This window comes from Chlamydotis macqueenii, chromosome 3 (genome assembly GCF_036417535.1).
Source record: "Chlamydotis macqueenii isolate bChlMac1 chromosome 3, bChlMac1.mat, whole genome shotgun sequence".
Taxonomy (NCBI): Eukaryota; Metazoa; Chordata; class Aves; order Otidiformes; family Otididae; genus Chlamydotis; species Chlamydotis macqueenii.
The window spans coordinates 113,984,549-114,003,066 of record NC_141558.1 but is presented as its reverse complement, the minus strand read 5'-3'; the positions used below and the strand labels follow the sequence as shown (position 1 = coordinate 114,003,066).

Here is an 18,518-nt window from a genome sequence, read left to right as displayed (position 1 = left end):
GAGTGTTTGGGGCACCACATTTTCAGCCAGCCCACTTTGTGCTTCCTCTTCAAGGCAAATGATCCTGTGATGACACACCTTGAGAAGTAATGAGGCATCAGCAGTGGTCATCTCCATGTTTTCCTGGTGGTGGTGGCCAGCATGACCATTGCTGCCTGTGTCTCACTACACCCATCACCCCTGGCTGCAGCCAGGCAATGGGTTTGCAAAATTGCTCCGAACTGCAGATAAAAGGCAATCCTGGTTTCTGCTTTGTGTCATGGTGTGACATCTCTTCTTTCCAGCAGGCTCATTTTTATTTATTTATTATACCTTTTCATGGATCCTTTAATATAACACAATTAGTACTGAGGGTAACGTCAAGCCAAGAACAAATTAGGTCCTAACACAACACCTCCTCTGCCTGAGTGCTCTGGTTTTTGGAAGCCCAGCAGGAGAGGCTCCTGCCTGCACTCTACCCGAGCTCCATAGCCAGGAGCATCATAAGGAGAGTGCGGTGCCGTGGGCAGGACAGGCTCTGGGAAGCACCACCCAGAGCATGCTGCTGCTGGTGGAAGGTGTCAAAGGGAAGCCTTCCCCAAGACCAGAATCTCCTCTGCTCTCACCATGGCTGAGGAGGAGCCAGCTGAACCCTAATCCAAGAAAGGATGTACGTTTCTCTGGAAGCTGCACAGGCTTTAATAAGAGCCTAATCCAGGGCCTTATCACCCCATTTAAAAAAATAAAATTCCTTTTGAATTAACATATTTGCTCTTAGTTCAAATACATATTTCCCCTGACCCACAACTTCTTCAATGTGACACTCTTCCAAATTAGATTTTCCCAGGAACTTTTACTGAAAACAACTGTCTCACAGCTTCAGCAACAGCCAGTCCAGCTCATACAGCCCTTTAGAGAAAATCTGGTAAAACAGATAGGTCATCCTTGGATGGCAGCTGCTGGGCACAGAGTGGGAGAAAGCCTGGACAGAAGCTGGCCCCAACCAGGGGAAGGAGGCATCCCCAAAATCGGTGCTGGGGTTGTCCACCCAATGGTGGTTTACACACCACCCTGCTTTTCCTTATCCCCTCACTTATTCACAGAGTGAATCCCTTCAGAGGATGACAAGTGTAAACCCAGGTTTTGGTATCAGAAAGAACAAGGTATACCTTTGTGTCCCAGGAACAACATCATGCCTGGCTTTGCCAGCCCCATCCATTTTCCAGCCCCACGAGGAGGTGAGGCAGCCTGGGGGACTTAGGTTGCATCCTGGGCTGGGCTACAAGACACACAAGCATTTGCCAGGGCCCTGAATTCCCTCTTCAGAAACTGAACTAATTTTTCAGGCTCTGGGCTTTAAGACCTCCAGCTTTCCAAGAAATTTAAAATCCAGTAGAATTCACCCAAATCCAATCTCTTGTGGAAACAAAGGCTGGACAGATTATTACTGCTAAAAAGTTGGCAGGTTTCCAGCTCCACGAAATGCAGCTTTGCTGAAATAAAATCTCCTGTGGGCAAGGCCACGTATGGGTGGTTTTTAACAGCAAATGAAAATAAGGCATTTCAGAAAAAAAGACCTTTAAAAATAGCATCGGGGCTATCTTTAGCCCTAGGGCTGGAAGGGGAAGGTTCATGGTTATTTTTCCCTCCTCCAGCTAAAAGAAAAATGGGCAGGCAGGGTACTTTTAGGCTTCTGTTCCTGCCACAGATGCAAAGAAAGCCACTTTTCCCAAAGCTGGCTGGAGCTCTGCCTGCCCCAGCTCTGCCAAAACAGTGCTTGGAAGGGTTTGGGCACTAGGAGCTTATTTGTGGGTGGCCAAGGCTGTTACTAGCTCAGCCTAATCTTTTCAGGACAGTTGCCAGGGTTTTTCTTGCAGGGAAGTTTGCAAAAGGTTAACTGGGTGCTGCTGTGGCACCTCATCAGCACTCAGAAAAAAAGCCTTTTGAGGCTCCTCTCACAGCTCATTTTGGAGTGATGAGAGCAGGGTGAAGAGTAGGCCCCGGTTCCGTGCCACAGATGGCAATGCAGCCACAGGAAAGGGGCTCACATGTCTCCCCATCTGAGCTGCTCCCTGGCTCTGGGGTGCATTGATGGGCAGGGACCCATCTCCCTCCCCGGTGCCATCGCTCTTCTCCAAACTTTTCCCAAAGCCTTCATAATCTCCTGGAAGGCCAAGGATGATAACAGCTCAAAGCTCTCAAGGCATGGGTGCATGGTAACTTTAGAGAGGCATGACTATGTTCTCAATTTTGGTCCCTTCCTAACCATCCCCAATACATGGTTTGCCTCTAGTTCTGCCAGATGCAGAGATATTTGGGTGGGAATGGCTACCATAGTTTCAAGCGCTGGCACCCAAGTGGCAGAGGCCAGCTCAGAGCATGTCACTTGAAATGTGTTTGCCCTCATTTTTCCTTTATCCATCCTTTGGTACCTACCTACAATGACGTACACCTATCATTTGCACTGTCCACTTACAGTTTCATAAGACCTTTTTGCAATTCTCCAGTCCACCTTCTCCTTTAGCACCCTAAATAACTGTCCATCATCAAACTATCCCTTGATTTTTAATGACTACATTAGCCAGCCCAGGTCTAATGACACATGCCACAAGCAAGCTCCCTTCCTGGAGAGAAACACCCTCTGTTCTCCAGCTTTAATCATCTATAGGAGGACATTGCCTTTTATACCATAGCTCTTGAGCTTCCCTAGAAGCCAGGGGCAATATAAAACAGGCCACCCTTACCTATGCGATTTTTGAGTCCCTCATAGAATTTGAAAAGGTTTGTGAGACATAACTTCCCCTCTACAGAAGCCCTGTTGACTCTCCCCAGTTAATTAATACATTAATTTTGTCCTGCAGTATAGTCTCTAGTCATTTGGCCAGTACAGACACCAAGGAAGTCCCTGAAGGCTCCCTTTAATGTCCTGTGGAAAGGCAGTGCAGCTGCCTTGGTCCAGGAGCTGTCTGCAAAGCTCTTGGCTTGGAGGATGCAAAGCCTTCCAGGTCTCCTCATACATTAACTACTGCACAGCCTAGCACCAACCCCTCACCTTGCCCAGACCCCTTAACCCACAAATTAGTGGGGTTAATACCACTGTAGGAAAGAAGGCAGCTCATAGAGAGGCTGCTATGAATTTACTAGCTGGGCTTTTGAGAATGCAGAGCTTATGAAATAGAAATTTAATGAACAGGGTGCTGGGCAAAAGAGTGGCTTATTTTCAAACAAAACAGTGTGACAGAATGACAAGAGGACTTGCATGACACTGATTTTGTTATCTGTTAAATGTAAACAACAGCACACATTATTTTAGAAGAATTCACCTTTAACAGTATGGTAAGATATTCGGCATTTGAAAGCACCTGCCACGTAGGAACACTTGCCAGGCACTACCAGCTCTTGAGTAGGCACCAGAAGCAGAGGCAGTAGTCCAACAATTCAGTTAATCCACTTTTAGGCTTCCTAATACCTAAAGCCACATGAGAAAACACTGATCCAGAATGAACTGACTCCATCAGTCTAATTTTTTATTCCCTTTCCTGCAACAGGTTTCCTTTGAAGCAGCAGGCTTTATCCCAGATCAGATGTCATCTTGTCTGTACATCTAAGCTCCTGGCCAGAAGTGGCTACAAACCATCCCTTCAGGAGGAGGCATCCAGCAGCACAAACTGTGCACTGCTCACTCTGCACAGCTCAGAGAAAAACCACCCACCACTTCTGCCTGACCCAGATCTCATCTGTCTTACAGACAGAGCGGGAACAGCACAAATCTGCTCTTATTGTGAGTCCACAGAGGTGCTGACACAGCAACTAACTTAACTGAGAAAGTCAGGAAAAACCACGGCAGGGTCCCAGATATCTTCCCATATGCTGAAAAGTGAATGCATGTTCAGTTTCCAGAGCCACAAACTGAAATAATTTCAAGACTTCTAACTGTGTCAGGGATAGTCAGTCACTCCTCCTCCCTCCTTGGATACCAGACAGAACTGACACCACCAAGGCAGGTCTCCAGAGTTGTAGCATCTTTTTCCATCACAATTAAGAGAAGCAGGAAAGGGCTGCCTGCAGGTTCACTGACACCACAAGAGCTCGCAGGTGCCCAGCACTGAACAGCCAAAGGAATGACAGACCTCACATTGCTCACATTTAACTTCCAGGGAGAGTTCATTTCAACCTGCACATCAAGAAAAATGAAATCTTAAGGAAAGGATATGAACAACTGTCTGTGCAAACCTCAAAGATGCACAGGGCTTTTCAGCTGAAGGACCTTCTCCTGCACTGATCCAGAGTCAAAACAAATGAAAGAGGGTGCAGGCTCAAGGTGAGGCTGTGACTCCCCCAATCTGAGGGAACACAGGAGCAGGACAAGTTTGCAGACACAAGCTGTCCTCATTTGGAATGGTAAGAGAAATAATTAGAGAAGAGCACAAGGCCATCAATACTGGAATAAAGTATCAGAGGATGCAGGATGTCAAATTTTTTTTTTTTTTTTGCTTTTAAAGTATCTGCCATAATATGCCAGATGTCTCAGGCCACTGTGCCTGATGGGTCTAGAGTTCCTGCTGCTTCCAGAGGTCTCTTACAGTGTCTCCATGTCACTAGTCCCAGACGAACAGCAAAGATCAAACACGTCACCGCCAGCAGCACAACTAGGAAAGAAACAGAAGCATGTTAGTGCAAAAGAAAGTGAGTGTCCCTTGTCATACCCCAGCTTCCAGTACAGGAGGCATTCAGGGAGACAGGAAAAAAGAACCCCCTTGTATAGAAGCCATTACCACCCCCCCTCCCCCCCCCAAACCCCAACCCCACCCCCGAGTTATATTTCAGAGTTTCCCAGCTACCCAGACAAATTTGCCCAACACTTCCAGGTCAAGGCATGTCTAAAAGGGGGAGGCTTTATGGACACAGAAATAAAAATGCATTATATTATACAGTTAAACTATTCTTGAGTGTTTTGTTAGAGAAACATACGCTAATTTGGGAAAAGTGCATTCTTGCCCTACCAGCAAAACAAGCCAAACCACTAAGAACAAAGTTTTGCTGGTAGAAATACACCTACTGCAGGAACACAGCTGTCTGCCAGGGATCGCACATTCCCATTCCTGGTGGCCATAATCATCAGGAGAAGAGTCTCCAGCACCCTCATAGCTTTGGCAGACAAGTTCTGCTGAATTCAGCTGGGAGCTTTTAGGCTTTATCAGGCTCCCAGCTGCCCACCCTCTCCTTATAGCAAAAGGAAACATGTACTGAAGTGGCTCTGATGGTGGTGCTGGTCCAGAAATTAGCTTTAGTCACTGTTAAGTGGCAGTGGAAAGGCTGAAGGGTGAGAATAGTCTCCCTTCTACTGACCCTGTGGTGGGAATGGGCATCTCCAACTGCTACAGTGGGATTCAGAGTTCACACAGCTGGCTCTTCCACACCAGCACAAAACTACTCACAATGGCATAGCTTTTGCCAGGCTGTGATTGCACAGCATTTGTACAGCTTAAACCCTTTTACGATGGATGACTACATAACTCAGCTAACAGTAGCCCGCAGCCACCAAATAATCCCAGGAAAATTTGCTAAGGCTAGCCTGAGCTCTGCATAGGAGGAGAGCATGCACAGAGTTTTGCATTGTTAATTTTAGATACACCACCTCCTTGGGTCAGAAAGTTATGCACTGCTCCTGTATGCCAAATGATACAGAGCAAAACATCCCACCCTGTGTCAGATGGAGCTACAGGAGGACCCAAGTGGATCAAGGAGAACTGAAAGGCAAGTTTATTGCCCTAGGAAGTAAACTCGAGGCAACACAAGGTTTGAATCCAGCCCTAAGGCTCACAGGCAATGATTTATTCTCCACTATTCAGTTTGCAAAATAAATACCTTTTAATGAACCCCTAGTTCTGCCTTTTTTTATGATAGTTTTGAAAATGCTACTGTCTTTCTGTCTATAACAGATAGAAAAGATATGGAAGCATTTGCTGGTTTTTGGTGGGTTTTTTTACAAGTTTGAAAGAGTCCAAAAGACTCACCTATAAAGGTGCCATTCGTTGTTGGGGATGAAAATGAGAAGTTCTTGCATGTGCTGCCAGTCAGAGCTATTATGACCACTGCATAGATTGTAAGATTATAGCGGACATACTTGTCAAGAAAGAAGTTTTCTAGATAAAACCTGTGGAGAAGAATGACAAAGTAAGCATTTCCTCTGTACATTTTTTTTCCATAGAAAGTTTAAGAAAGGAATTGGACAAAATATTTTTTTGCAGGCCAGTTTGGACCACAGTCCAAACCTACAGCAGGTTGGGCTCATGCAAGTCATAGCAACCTGTTCCTGGCCTGCAGCATGTTCTTATTGGTATTGCTGAGGATCAGGGAAGAAAAGCTCTGCCCAGGGTCCTTGTTCATCTGTCATAGATTGTAACAGAGACCTTTGTACTCAGCGTTGGTACAGCAACAGACTATGAATGAACCAGGACAGAGGGCCCAAGCCATTTGCAAAAGGCTTGATGGGAACCCATGAGGTTGCTTACCATATTACAAGCTCAAGAGCAAGGATGCTTAGAGAAGCAGTTGTTGCTGCCTCATTGGACACATCCCACTTGTAGATCAATACAACAGCAAAGTTCAGCAGAGTGGCTATGGTGGTCCACGTTGCGTACAATGCCAGCCCGTTCTGGACCTGTCGCGTAGCACAGCAAGATGACAAGCAGTAATATAAAAAGGTAACTTGTTTGTCTTGTAACCCATAGGTCCTGCGGCAGTTAAGCCAGCCTTCTGGACCAAGCTGCAGGGCAAGTCCCTCAACACAGAGAAGAGTTGAAGCCTTGGAGGCCCCAGAGATCCACCCCAGTGGCATTTGCAGAATTCACCGTACAGAGACCTGCAACCCTGGCAGGGGCTTCCCTCTGTACTCCAAAGCACACAGTCTGCCTGGCTTCCCAGCCCAGCTGTTGCAGGCTGCTGCAACTGGCAAAGAGAAAACAAGTTTTTTGAATCTCAGCAACCTCCCAGCAAACAACTTGGCTACATGGAGCCTACAGCAGGAAATATCAAGGGCTGAAGTCACTCCTGAGTGAGGATGGGGAGCCCAGCTATTTCTGCTTCCCTGCGTTATACTCTGTCTCAGGAACTGAAATACAAGGCTGTAGAGCCTGCTCCCAGTTTACACCAAGAGATTTGGAGACACTACCAGCAAAGCTAGTGATAACTTTTCTGTTAAGAGACTCCCAGCTTTGCAGACCTCCCTCCATGGAAAATCCTCCCAGCACCTTGGATGTGCTTTTTCCAGCTGATTCACTTTCTCAGTGAGTAACATCAAGCAAAGGAACCAAAGGTGGTTAAAACACCCACAGCAGCCACAGAAGGAACTGCAGTGTGAGGTGTCCTGCATGGGGAGGAAGGGATTGGGGTAGCAGGTTTGAGCTAGAAAGGAATTGAGGAGTGCTGGAGTATGAGTATATTTATCTTATTTTCTGTGTAGTTTGCCAAACACTCACTCTTTTCAGGGACAGCAGAAAAGTAATTTTCTTCCAGAATTTGGCAAAACTCAAAGGCAGCTGCATTTGAAACCATAAGCTGTGTACACTTCCCCATATAAGAAATACATTTCTGTAGTCAGATACCAGGGACATCATCAGCTACAGCAACAGAAGCCACCCTTAGCAACAGCTTCTCCCTCTGCAAGACATCTTTCTCCTCACTCCAAACACAAGTCTAGGATGAAGTTTTCATACTTCACCAAGAAAAAAAATATCATTCTGTAGTATATGAGGGATACACCTTACTCTGAATCATTCCCATGATGTCCAATAGGAAACTGAAGTGCAATTAAGTCTGTGCGCACCTGTAGCTGTTTCAAGTTAAAGGCAGGGCAGAGATCTTTTCCCTTATCCACCTCCTGCCATTGAATCTTTCATTCTTGATACCTTCAGCACAGTTGTTTTTTTTCGGGGGTTTTTTTTGTGGTTTTTTTTTTAAGCATTTACCACCAACCTAGCTTCCCAAATGCCACTTACTAGGATGCGGATAAGCCAGAGCTCGGCTTTGTGACCCTTCACAAACCACGAGGAATGGATGCTCAGTGCTCGGTGTGAAACAAAGAGGGCAGCATACGTGGTAAGAGTGAGGGCTGCCAGGAACACCAGGGCTGGGAGGAGGTATCTAGAACAAAGAATGCATGCACACACACAATGGACAATACATTTCTTCCAATGGTGTCACAATGCCTTAATTCGTAGCTTAAGTGTCTGGCCTTTACTGACTTTAAGTTAAACAGCCTTTAATAAAGGTAATCACTACATGTAGCACTCAATTTGACATACTGCTGTTTTATGCTGTTAATCACAAAGTTATTATTTTCCTGACTGCAACCAATTTCTTCACCTCTTGACAGCAGTGCTATTATAAGCTCTTCACGTGACCATGACTATGAAAACAATCCAAAGCAAGGAGCTTAACTGTATTTAACAAAGAGGCATGGCTCCTGTCCTCCCTGTTGGGGGGGGGGGGGGTGGGGGGGGTAGAACTATGGAAGAACAGCAATTCTGATGAGATCTTAGACCTCAGAACTGATCCATCTCACAGGCAAGATGAAGACATGCAAAACTCCCAAACTTTTATGAAGGCTACCTTTTGCCAAGGCCTGCCACAGAGTTTTATAGGTATGATTAAGCATCCACGCATAGGGAAAACGGTAAAATGAAGTATTGGGGCAGACTCAAGAAGAGGGTTAGAAAACATTTGGAAAAGGCAACTTACTCTCGGTCCCACAGAAAGAGCCATCCAACGTTGAGGGCATTATTCAGAATCCATGCTACATAAAAAGGTACTGGCAGTAGGTCTGGCTTTATGTAGACACATCCAAGTTCATTCCTGCCAGGAAAAAGTGGGTATAAAGAAAGGAAAACAATGCCTGCATTGACCAAACTTTCCTAATCTCATTTTCTGGTACTAACAGGGACTCCTACTTTGGAGTTAAATATTTCAACTTAAATCAGACTATTTCTCCTCTCCATCCCTGTGGCTTTCCCCATCAGGATATCGTCCCACAGTACAGGACTTCTTGGTGGTCTCTGCACCATCATACATTCAGTAAGTGCTAAGGGCTATATCACAGATGCTGCAAAGCTTGTGCTACTGGTGGTGATGGCAACAAACATAGTCATAAAAATCAGAATCTTCAAGGTTGGAAAGGACCTCTAAGATCATCAAGTCCAACCATCAACCTAACACCACCATATCCACTAAACCATGTCCTGAAGTGCCACGTCTACACATTTTTTTTTTTAACATTCCAGGGATGGTGACTCCATCACTTCCTTGGGCAGCCTGTTCTAGTGCCTGACCACTCTTCTAGTAAATAATTTTTTCTTAATATCCAATCTAGATCTCCCCTGTCACAACTTGAGTCTATCTCCCCTTGTCCTATCACTACTTACTTGGGAGAAGAGACCAATATCCACCTCCCTACAACCTCCTTTCAGGTAGTTGTAGAGTGAGGTCTCCCCTCAGCCTCCTCTTCTCTAGACTAAACAACCACAGTTCTCCCAGCCACTCCAAGATTTGTGCTCTAGACCCTTCACCAGCTTCATTGCCTTTCTCTGGACATGCTCCAGCAACTCAACATCTCATGGTCATGGGATTTTAGCCCAGTTAACAGGGGAAGAAAGGCTTATAGTGCAAGTGTATGTTTTGTGTATGCATGCACACTTGCATATATACAAACTTGATCACTTGTACAGACATAATTCATTCTTCCCTCAAGCTTTAGGGTTGGTCAACATCAACTGAACAATTTGTGTCATGTGAAAACAGCATATACACAAGACTAAGTGGTCCACCTTAACACAAGAGCTGCAAGGTAACTCTATCCCACAGAGACATCACAGAATATTACAGATATTGCATGATACTGCATGGAGTGGTTATTGATCTCATAGCCCCAGGAAAAAGCTTCAATCTAGTTCAGTAACCCAAAAGGCTTCCCAACATCAATTCTGATTTCTAACAGCAAGTAAACTCAAAGCATTAGCCCCGTAATTCATTAATTTTGCCCCTGTGGGTTCTCAGTTTCTAGCAGTGGGTAAGTGCAGCTACTGGGTAACTGTCAGATTACATGTATCAGTGGAAATCAGGCTTCACAGAACAGTGCATGTGCTTTGTAACCTGTCCACATAATTAGAGCAGTTCATATACACCTCTAAATAGCTTCCTGGCTTTGGATGCTGAATCTAAAAGATGCTCCAGAAGCAGAGCTTCAGCATATCAAGTCAAGAGGAATGGCAGTTGGCTTACTCTGATTCAAAACCCCAGAAAAGATAACAGACAAGAAGAGTCACTGTTCTGTATTTGTACTGTAAGTAGGGAAAATACCTTCGACAGATCCCTGACAAGGCGTAGAGAAGCCAGGCAAGCTGCCAGGCATAGATGACATTCCAGATGAGGAAAGTCCAGCCAGCTGGTGTGAAGTCAGTGTTGTACTTTGCTGAGATGTTTCCAGGGGTTGTCCGGAACAGACCTGCAGTGGTGAATGTTATTGCAGGCATACGCATTACTACATACTAAGGATGGTGAAAGACTGCTGGTTTCCTTCACCCTACAATCTTCCTCAAGGCTTAATCCACACCTCACTGGATTTGAGGGAGATGAGAGGATGCCTTTGGTGAAAACAAGCTGTGTATTGCTGTTGGCTTGCCTTTAGAAACCAATTAAAGGATCACTGTCCCTGTGGGTAACCCTTTCCTCTTACACAGAACCAGAAAAGCCAGTTACATGTGAACACCAGAGAAGCACCACATCGATTTCCAACAGGTTCAGCTGGGTAGTGTTCAAACCAAGGGCCCCTGCCCTCTATGAATGCACAGCAGCAGCCCAAACAGCTTCTGCCAAGGATACTAGGACAGCATACACAAAGACTACCCACAGCTAGATTCATGTTCTCCAGGTACAAGACCTTTGATTTCAAGGGACTGGATAAAGCTCAGGCACCTGGATGTAACATGAGCTACTTCTTGCTCTGATCAAAGTGTATTTGGAGAAAAGATGGGGGTGTCAAACAGGTCTAAGGCACCTTATGTCATTAAACCATATAATGCACAAGACCCACCTCTCCAAACAAGAGAATTTGCTTGCATTACCTTTGAATATCCCAGTGGCATTTCCAGCATTCAGTACCACCATCACTGTGAAAGTAGCCAGAGACAGAAACATCACCAAGATCTTCAGCTTGTTCATTTTACCCTGCAATGAATTAGAAATATTATTTGGCTATCCTATTGTACATCCAGGTTCATTCTGTCTCCCAGAGACTGTTTTAAAATGGCGTTATTTATTATTCAACTGCTGGCTTCTACTGATGGTGTTTTAAGTTTTGTTTCTGATGAATACCTTAGCCCTTCTGATTGCAGAGGGAACTTGAAAACTCAAATAGAAAAAAAATCAGAAAAGGAAAGAATCCCATATGTACTTAAGAACTAAGAAGGCCTTGTATGGGTTAGGGTGACCACAGTTCAAGCTAGCATCCCCTTGACAGTAGTCAGTATCAGCAGCCCAGAAAATAATCAAAAAACATGGCAAGCAACAGATAGTCCCTAGAAAACTCTACTAGAAATCCTTGAGCTGCTGGAAGTGGCATCTTTAATAGTCTCTCATGGGTTTTTAAGACAGTAAACTCTCCAGATCAATGAAGTAATTTGATGATCTGGGGAAAAAAAAAAAAAGCCTGTCTCATGATGTCTGAGCTTGGTTGTCAACTCTCTCTGCCAGCCCCTAGTGCTGTAAAGGCCAAAAACCCTCATACAAGCTTCAGATGGAGAGCAAACACTACAAACACCAGGGACAGCTGTCTAGCTTCTGGACAACCCTGAAGCACAAAAACAGAGAGGCCTTGCTAGATTGCAGAATTTAAATAGGAACCTTTGGAGTGCCCAGCAAGCAGCCTGCTTTGCCACCACCCATCCCTTACTGGTGTGGTGCAAGAGACAGAGCTCAGGTTTGCCTATGTATGTATTGCAAAGGTTTTAAGGCTTAAATAATTAGCGAGCAAGCATAAGAGGGATTCCACCTTATCTTACATCACTATTGCAGCTCTACTGAAGCAAACAGGCCTATCAATTTTGCCCTTTTAGGAAGGGAATAGGAAAATAAAAATCTGGCTTCATGGCTGATTGCCTTTTAGTTCAGTATAGCTTTTCATCTGTACCTCTCTAATCCTATAACACCTTCAAAATAATCACTTACTTTCACAGTGGTATTACCTCCTCATCTACTGGCTACAAATAAGATTTAAGTACTTTAGCAGGTATCAAGAACTTCATAGATTGTAAAATCTACATACTACTATTTTTTCAAGGTTTAAGTAGTGACTTGAACTCTCCCAAGCAATATCCATTAGTCCAGTATTTGTTCTATCAAGGAAGATTTCTGTGCCACCTGTAAGAGTAGGTGTACATGCATCTGTACTGTAGGCAACAGCTTTATTCACCCTTGCAGCTCAGCACTTGAACTGCCTTTTCTATATGATGGCACTTCAGTGCCTTCCAGGGTTGGCAGGAATAATAACTGAGTTGTTCCAAGCTGCTCAGAGGTGAAATAATAAATTCCAACTCCCACTTCAGTAGATGGTTTTATAGTTCCGGGCTTTGTTCATGAACTGAGCTGCATCCAGACACATCACAAGGAAGTGGGAGGGGAAATTCTGTTTTCTATAACTCCATACAAGCATTTCCATTTTCAGTTCCCACTAAACACTACCTTTTTTTTTAAGATTAAAATTTTATATGAAGAACTAATTTAAGCCTAGATACCATATCTCAATTAGATTTATGTCGGTCAAATCCCAAATCAACGTGTTGTCAGTGTACAACATACCGTACACCTAATTAGTAAATTCTGAAAAGAAAAATCCACTTGTATTAAAGATATCATTTCTGACTCAGGAAGTAACTCACCTGCAGACTTCTGAAAGTCAGGAAAGTGTAGGAGAGGAAATATCACTGTGTGCTTTTCCTGTTCTTATATTCTTTCCTTGAACGTAGATTTTCAGCCACTCTAAACCAGTACATGGGACTAGATGGTCCTTCGATCTCACTGTCAGGCCAAATCTATGTTCTGCTGACAGTCCTGTAATTGACTTCAGCACCACATATCTTTTTATTAGGATATTTGGAAGAGACTTGATTATACAGCTTCAGAGAAATCCATACTTGCTTAAAGGAGTCTTGGAGGGAAATCTTACTTTTAAAACCAGTCAATAGTTTCACTGCCATCTCCCACCTCCTGCCTCCCCCTAATTTATTGCTGGCAATAAATGTCTGCAATATTTCCCTGCCTGCAGTTATTAGTCGCAAACACCCTTTAGAAGAATCATAAATATTACTCACAAGGATCCACACAGGCTTTTTGGCAGCGCCTTACAGCTGTAGTTCAGCTACCCCGAGTGCTGGGGAGTCTCTTCTGCTCAATCTTAACTAAAGAGATTTTATACAACTTTCCACAGATTAATAACAATATATTATTTTTAAAAATCACAGCAGTTAGATATGCTTTCTGTCTGTGAGCTGCAGCCTCCAATTGGCTAAAGCCTCCAAAAACAAGCACTTACGCAAGAGAAATGTGATTACTTAACAAGGGCCTTTTATAACAGCCAGAGCAACGCATGCTTCCAGCTTGCTGACAGACAAAAAGGTAATAACTGCGTGCTCTCAGGCTCCCTCCTGCTTCATCCTTTCTGATCTCTGCCACGAGAAGGGAAGCTGAGCACTCCAGCACAAAATATTGCAACTCAAAGTCATAGCTCCCACACTCCTGTGTGGGAGAGGGGACATTTGCAGGGATGGCTGCAGAAATGGCCTGGATTTGGGGTTTGGGAAAGCTGGATATGTTACCTAGGAAGGTCTGGATCCTGTGAACAGCTACAGATCTTCCTATAGCCCCAGAGGGAATTAAGAGCTGAGCTCCTCTCAGGACTTTGTAGTCAGTGGGCATCTCATGGCATTAAACATTGTGTAGATACAAGTAACTTCTCTTGCACAGCAAGCACATGTATAGTGATCCTGCACTTCACATCTATTCCTTGCAGTGCAACGCATACTCCATCAAAAATCCCCCAACATGGACTATAAGTAATGCCTGGAACTGATGGACTCTAGAAACACCAGGGAAAACCTTTCTGACATCAGAACCAGAAAGGAAGGACTGGTGAGAAGATACCCCCCAAACCTGAAGTGCCAAATGGACTCTTCCAATTTTTTTTTTTTTTTAAGAGATTGGTTTCAAGCATGTTGGACAAGTAAATTTTTGTTTGCAGTTATAGAAAAAGGCTATAGAGCAAGCCACATTAGCTGATCAGTCTTCACCTGCATCTCTGCCTGCTAGGACCAGAGTCTTACCACATCTGCTTCTTTCCCCTCAAATTTAAGCTATCATAGCCAATTTAAAATATGCTTCAGCATCAAAATATAAATTTCTTTGTGCAACTACAGTGCCTGCCAAGCAGGCTGTCTCACTGGGGATTTTCCATGTCAAATATAAAGGCAGTGAATAAACTAGCACCTGTCCTCACCCAGCCTATCATGGGGCTGGGAATTAACCCTGCTGGGGCTTCCCTGGCCTTTGGGACAGGGGCACAAAGCTGACATGGACATTGATTTGCCAGCTGTGTGGAAGGGCAGGGCATCCAGCCAGCACTGCTGTTGCCTACCTTATCAGCATTAATCTGAGCTCCACCCTTTGAAGGTATTCTGATGAGGAAACCAGTGGCTTAAGTATGACTATTTCCTATCAGCTAGATGATACATTATACTCTCCACAGTGATCACAAACAAGAACTGCTCAAACATAACCTGTTCCTGCAGGAAAACTAAGGCCTGGCATTAGCGTCTCTCTCCTTTTTCCACTTTGCGTATTCCCCTCAGACGCCTACACAGTGACTCTCCCCATATCCTAGAAACCACCTTCAAGTTTATAAGCACTGTTACAGCAAGTATGGGCTGAAATACAAGCAGAACTATTCTGTACATCATACGGCCCTCTCTTCCTAGTATATTAAAATACACAATGCACTTTTTCCACACTGGACCATGTCTTATTTATGGTCCACTTTATATAAATATGCATACATGTGTTTTCACTCATCAGATAGCCCAAATAACCTCAGCGTGATGTCAGACATTACACTTTCATCCAACAAATGGGCAGTCTGAATTTCTTTACTTAATACAGACAACTTTCTTACACACAGCTGTTAGGCAAAGCTGATCAGCCAGGTCCACAATGATCTAAATTCAGGGCAAGATCTGCATGCAGGGAACATTGGCCAAATGGGAGAAGCAATATACACTTTGCTGTCCCATGTTCTTGTGGATTATTTCATAATGCATCTGTCTTGTTGCAGACGAGTAGAAGCAGTACCACCACGGTGCTACTGACATCAAGAACAGCAGTGGCCTTGTCCTCTTGCCACAATAAGCCAGGCTTCTGCTTTAGGCCCACATTCTGGGTTTCAAAAGTTGTGGGGTTTTTTTCCAGACTAAATTGCAACCTAGACCTTGGATAAAATATTCAGAATTATTTTACCACACAACTCTACAGAAATACCCTAAAGTATGTTTGTAAAGTACAGATGAATGTACTTAGTGCTTATAGATGTGTTAAAACTGAACAGCTCTTGCTTCACTGGGCCTCACAGCACTGCCAAAAGTGGGAATGCTCAGTACAGCTACAACTCTAAGGTACCAGTGTTAAACTCAAACCAAGCGTTTATGGAAAGGCCCTACCTTTGTAGTGTATCTTCACTGAAAGACCTTTTAGACTTGTCTTCCACGTAGGTTTCAGTTGAATATCCTTGCTGGCCTGTTGAGGAAGAAAAGTTAAATTGTCAGATGAGTGACAAATGCAGTCACATGCATTTCAGACAAGAAATGGCTGTTAATATTTGTGTGTGCAAAGAGAGGCATGAACATGGATTGTATGCCTCAAAATCAAGATACTCAGCAACAATGCTGAATGAAGTCACTGGAACCAATTCCACAACACAGCTGCTGTTCAATACTTTTCAAGACAAGCTGCTTTGTCTTGAAAATACAAGATTGTATTTTCAAGACAAAAGTTTGTCTTCACCTGGGTCATGATAGAGGGAAGACAGTGTCCAGCTAACAGTTATTTTCCCATGATGGCAGTTTTCCACTGATAAGCAGAGGAATATACACACTCTTCCTGTATTATCAAAAGTCTTTAAGGAAGGGGCCTGTCTTTAGAGCCCTCATTTGTAACTTCCCAGAGGGGGGAAAAAAAGTAGCTTTTCAAGAAGGAGAGGCTATCTGCCATGCCTATCCCCCCATGCATGCTCCCTGCATCACCAGTCTGTTCCACCAGCACCAGTGCACCTCAGACACCCGTTCACATGCAATAGCAGGACTGGTTACAATGGGGCTACAGCTCTGTTGTCACTCCCCCATGCACTAGAAAGCAGTGTAAGCATTTACAAGGTGCTGAGCTAGCACAAGCAGACTTTGTCCTGGAATTAAAGCCCTGCTGACAAGAGGAAGATTTTTTTTTTAAAACATGAATCCTCCTGCTAGTAGCCAAAATAAGACTTTATGAGCACAGACAGTTGGAGTCCCAGCACAGAAAGCAGAAGCCAATTGCTTTCTACCTAGAGGTACCACTGTGGAGGCTCTGCCCTCAAAATAAACTCATTTTGCACTGTGCAGGAACTGAGACAAGTTCCTCTCTGGGCAGCCCACCCACTTAACGGCACACACTGTCATTAGCGGGGGAAACTCCAGAAAGCAAGGCACCAGAAAAGCCATTTATCAAGCACTTTTCCTCACCAAGGAAGAATCTAATGTCATCTAGGACAGAGGTGTTTCTCTCTTATCTGGAGACCAGCACAAATAGTTCAACAAAAACTAGTGTCAGGGTAGTGGTGATATTTGCTTCCAGCCAAAACAAACTCAAAACAAATACCCTACGAAAAGGAGAAGCTCTCAACATCAAAGGATGCGCACAGGCAAGGAAGAGCTGACCAGAAAATCAGCTCTGCATGATTCACAACTGCAGATGGTGAGAGATAACCAATACAACTCCTTTTCCCAGGTGCAGCCACCAGTAGGGAACCCCAGATCAAATCAGAAACTCTCCTTCCCCTGACCCACATGGAACTGCAAGGCAGCAGTCATAGCTACCCTGCGCAACTCCCCAGCAAGGCAGGAGCTCAGCAATTCTGGACCAGACCACGAAAGCCTTTTGTCTCCATCAGCAGTGATGAGGGGTTTAAATCCAAAATGCATTCTACACATTCAGAGCTCAAGTTTAATCTTTACAGCAACTAACTTTAACTCCAGCCTTTCCTAATGTGCCAAATTGGCACCCAAGAGCCAGCGACCTCATTGGAAATAATTTTCAGGCCAAGTTCGGTCAATGTTGAGAACCAAATATACTAATTGTCTAACAACAGCTCAAGCATCCTAATCCTGCAGGGGGGTTAATCTGGGAGCCTTCAGTGCTGGGGATTAGCCTTTCTGTGCTGCTAGAAGGGATGGGATTTGACCAGGCACACTAGGATGGGCACACAGTGAAGAGGATCTGTGTTAGCAATCCCCTTTGGGTATTTTAAGAAGGAAAATAATCTGCTTTTTGTTGTTGGAGAACAGAACAGATCCACCCTTTGGCAACAGGAAAATCTCTCTAGGTTTGAGGGCGCAAGAATAGTAACAGGAATCCACTACCAACTTATTTTTCAACCAGACTAAGGCAGCTGCCATGCTAAAATTCATTAACTGATCTCTACTAAATTTTTTCTTTGAATTCTAGATTTAAGGACATTGTTGTAAACATGTCCATGTAAGACATTTAAGTAACTCAAAACTATCCCCTAACCCACTCTTGAGAGAAAGAAGGAAAAAAGAGAATGCATTTCTGCCTTTAAGCTAAGCTTCATAAGAAAAACAGAAAATATTTCCCCCAGATGTTCTCACTTACTGGTTAAGCACTAGTAAGTTTGCCTTCTTCAAGGGCAGCCGAAGAATCCACAGAAGTGTCTGGCAGGCAGCATCCACTGCGTCAGACCAGGAGCAACAGCAGCAGGCAGTACTTTCTGGAGCTGGCAGGCAAAGTAGAAGGAGGAGAAACTAGAAACTCACCCCTGGGACCCACACCTTCAAACAGGCCAACTGTGAAGAGATGACAAAGACAGTAGAGTTAAGCAGGGATAGACAAGGACACATTTAGAAGATGAACATACCAGCTATAGAGGTTTTTTTAATTCATTCCATCACACAGAACTACTGCTGCTCACAGGACCCCTGCCACGTCCTCTTCTGGGTCACAACCAACAGCAGCCATTCAGTACTTTGTTTTGCTAGCATCACTTCTGTATCCTTGCTGATTTTAAGAATACAGACATATTAACCTCTTGGTTAACTTTTCTCTGCCCTCACCACTATCCCCTTGATATGCAAATGCTCCACAAGATTTTTTCTCCCCACAACTCCATGAGAAAGAGTAAGGGGCACCCAAGAAAGGTCCCTTGCACCGACAGCAGCACTGCAGATAGT

The 18,518-nt window shown here is 44.3% G+C and overlaps 1 protein-coding gene across 1 annotated transcript; it reads right to left on the bottom strand.

Annotated features, from left to right (window-relative positions):
* Positions 1-4,352: 4,352 nt before the first annotated feature.
* Positions 4,353-13,465, bottom strand: LOC147601439 (uncharacterized). The gene is made up of 8 exons (XM_086745500.1): positions 13,344-13,465; positions 11,100-11,202; positions 10,336-10,480; positions 8,722-8,835; positions 7,980-8,124; positions 6,495-6,643; positions 5,997-6,136; positions 4,353-4,628 (listed from the first exon to the last, which is right to left on the bottom strand). Exons 2-8 carry the CDS (start codon positions 11,194-11,196, stop codon positions 4,507-4,509), a joined length of 912 nt encoding a protein of 303 aa, XP_086601626.1. The 5' UTR covers positions 11,197-11,202; positions 13,344-13,465; the 3' UTR covers positions 4,353-4,506.
* Positions 13,466-18,518: the final 5,053 nt, after the last annotated feature.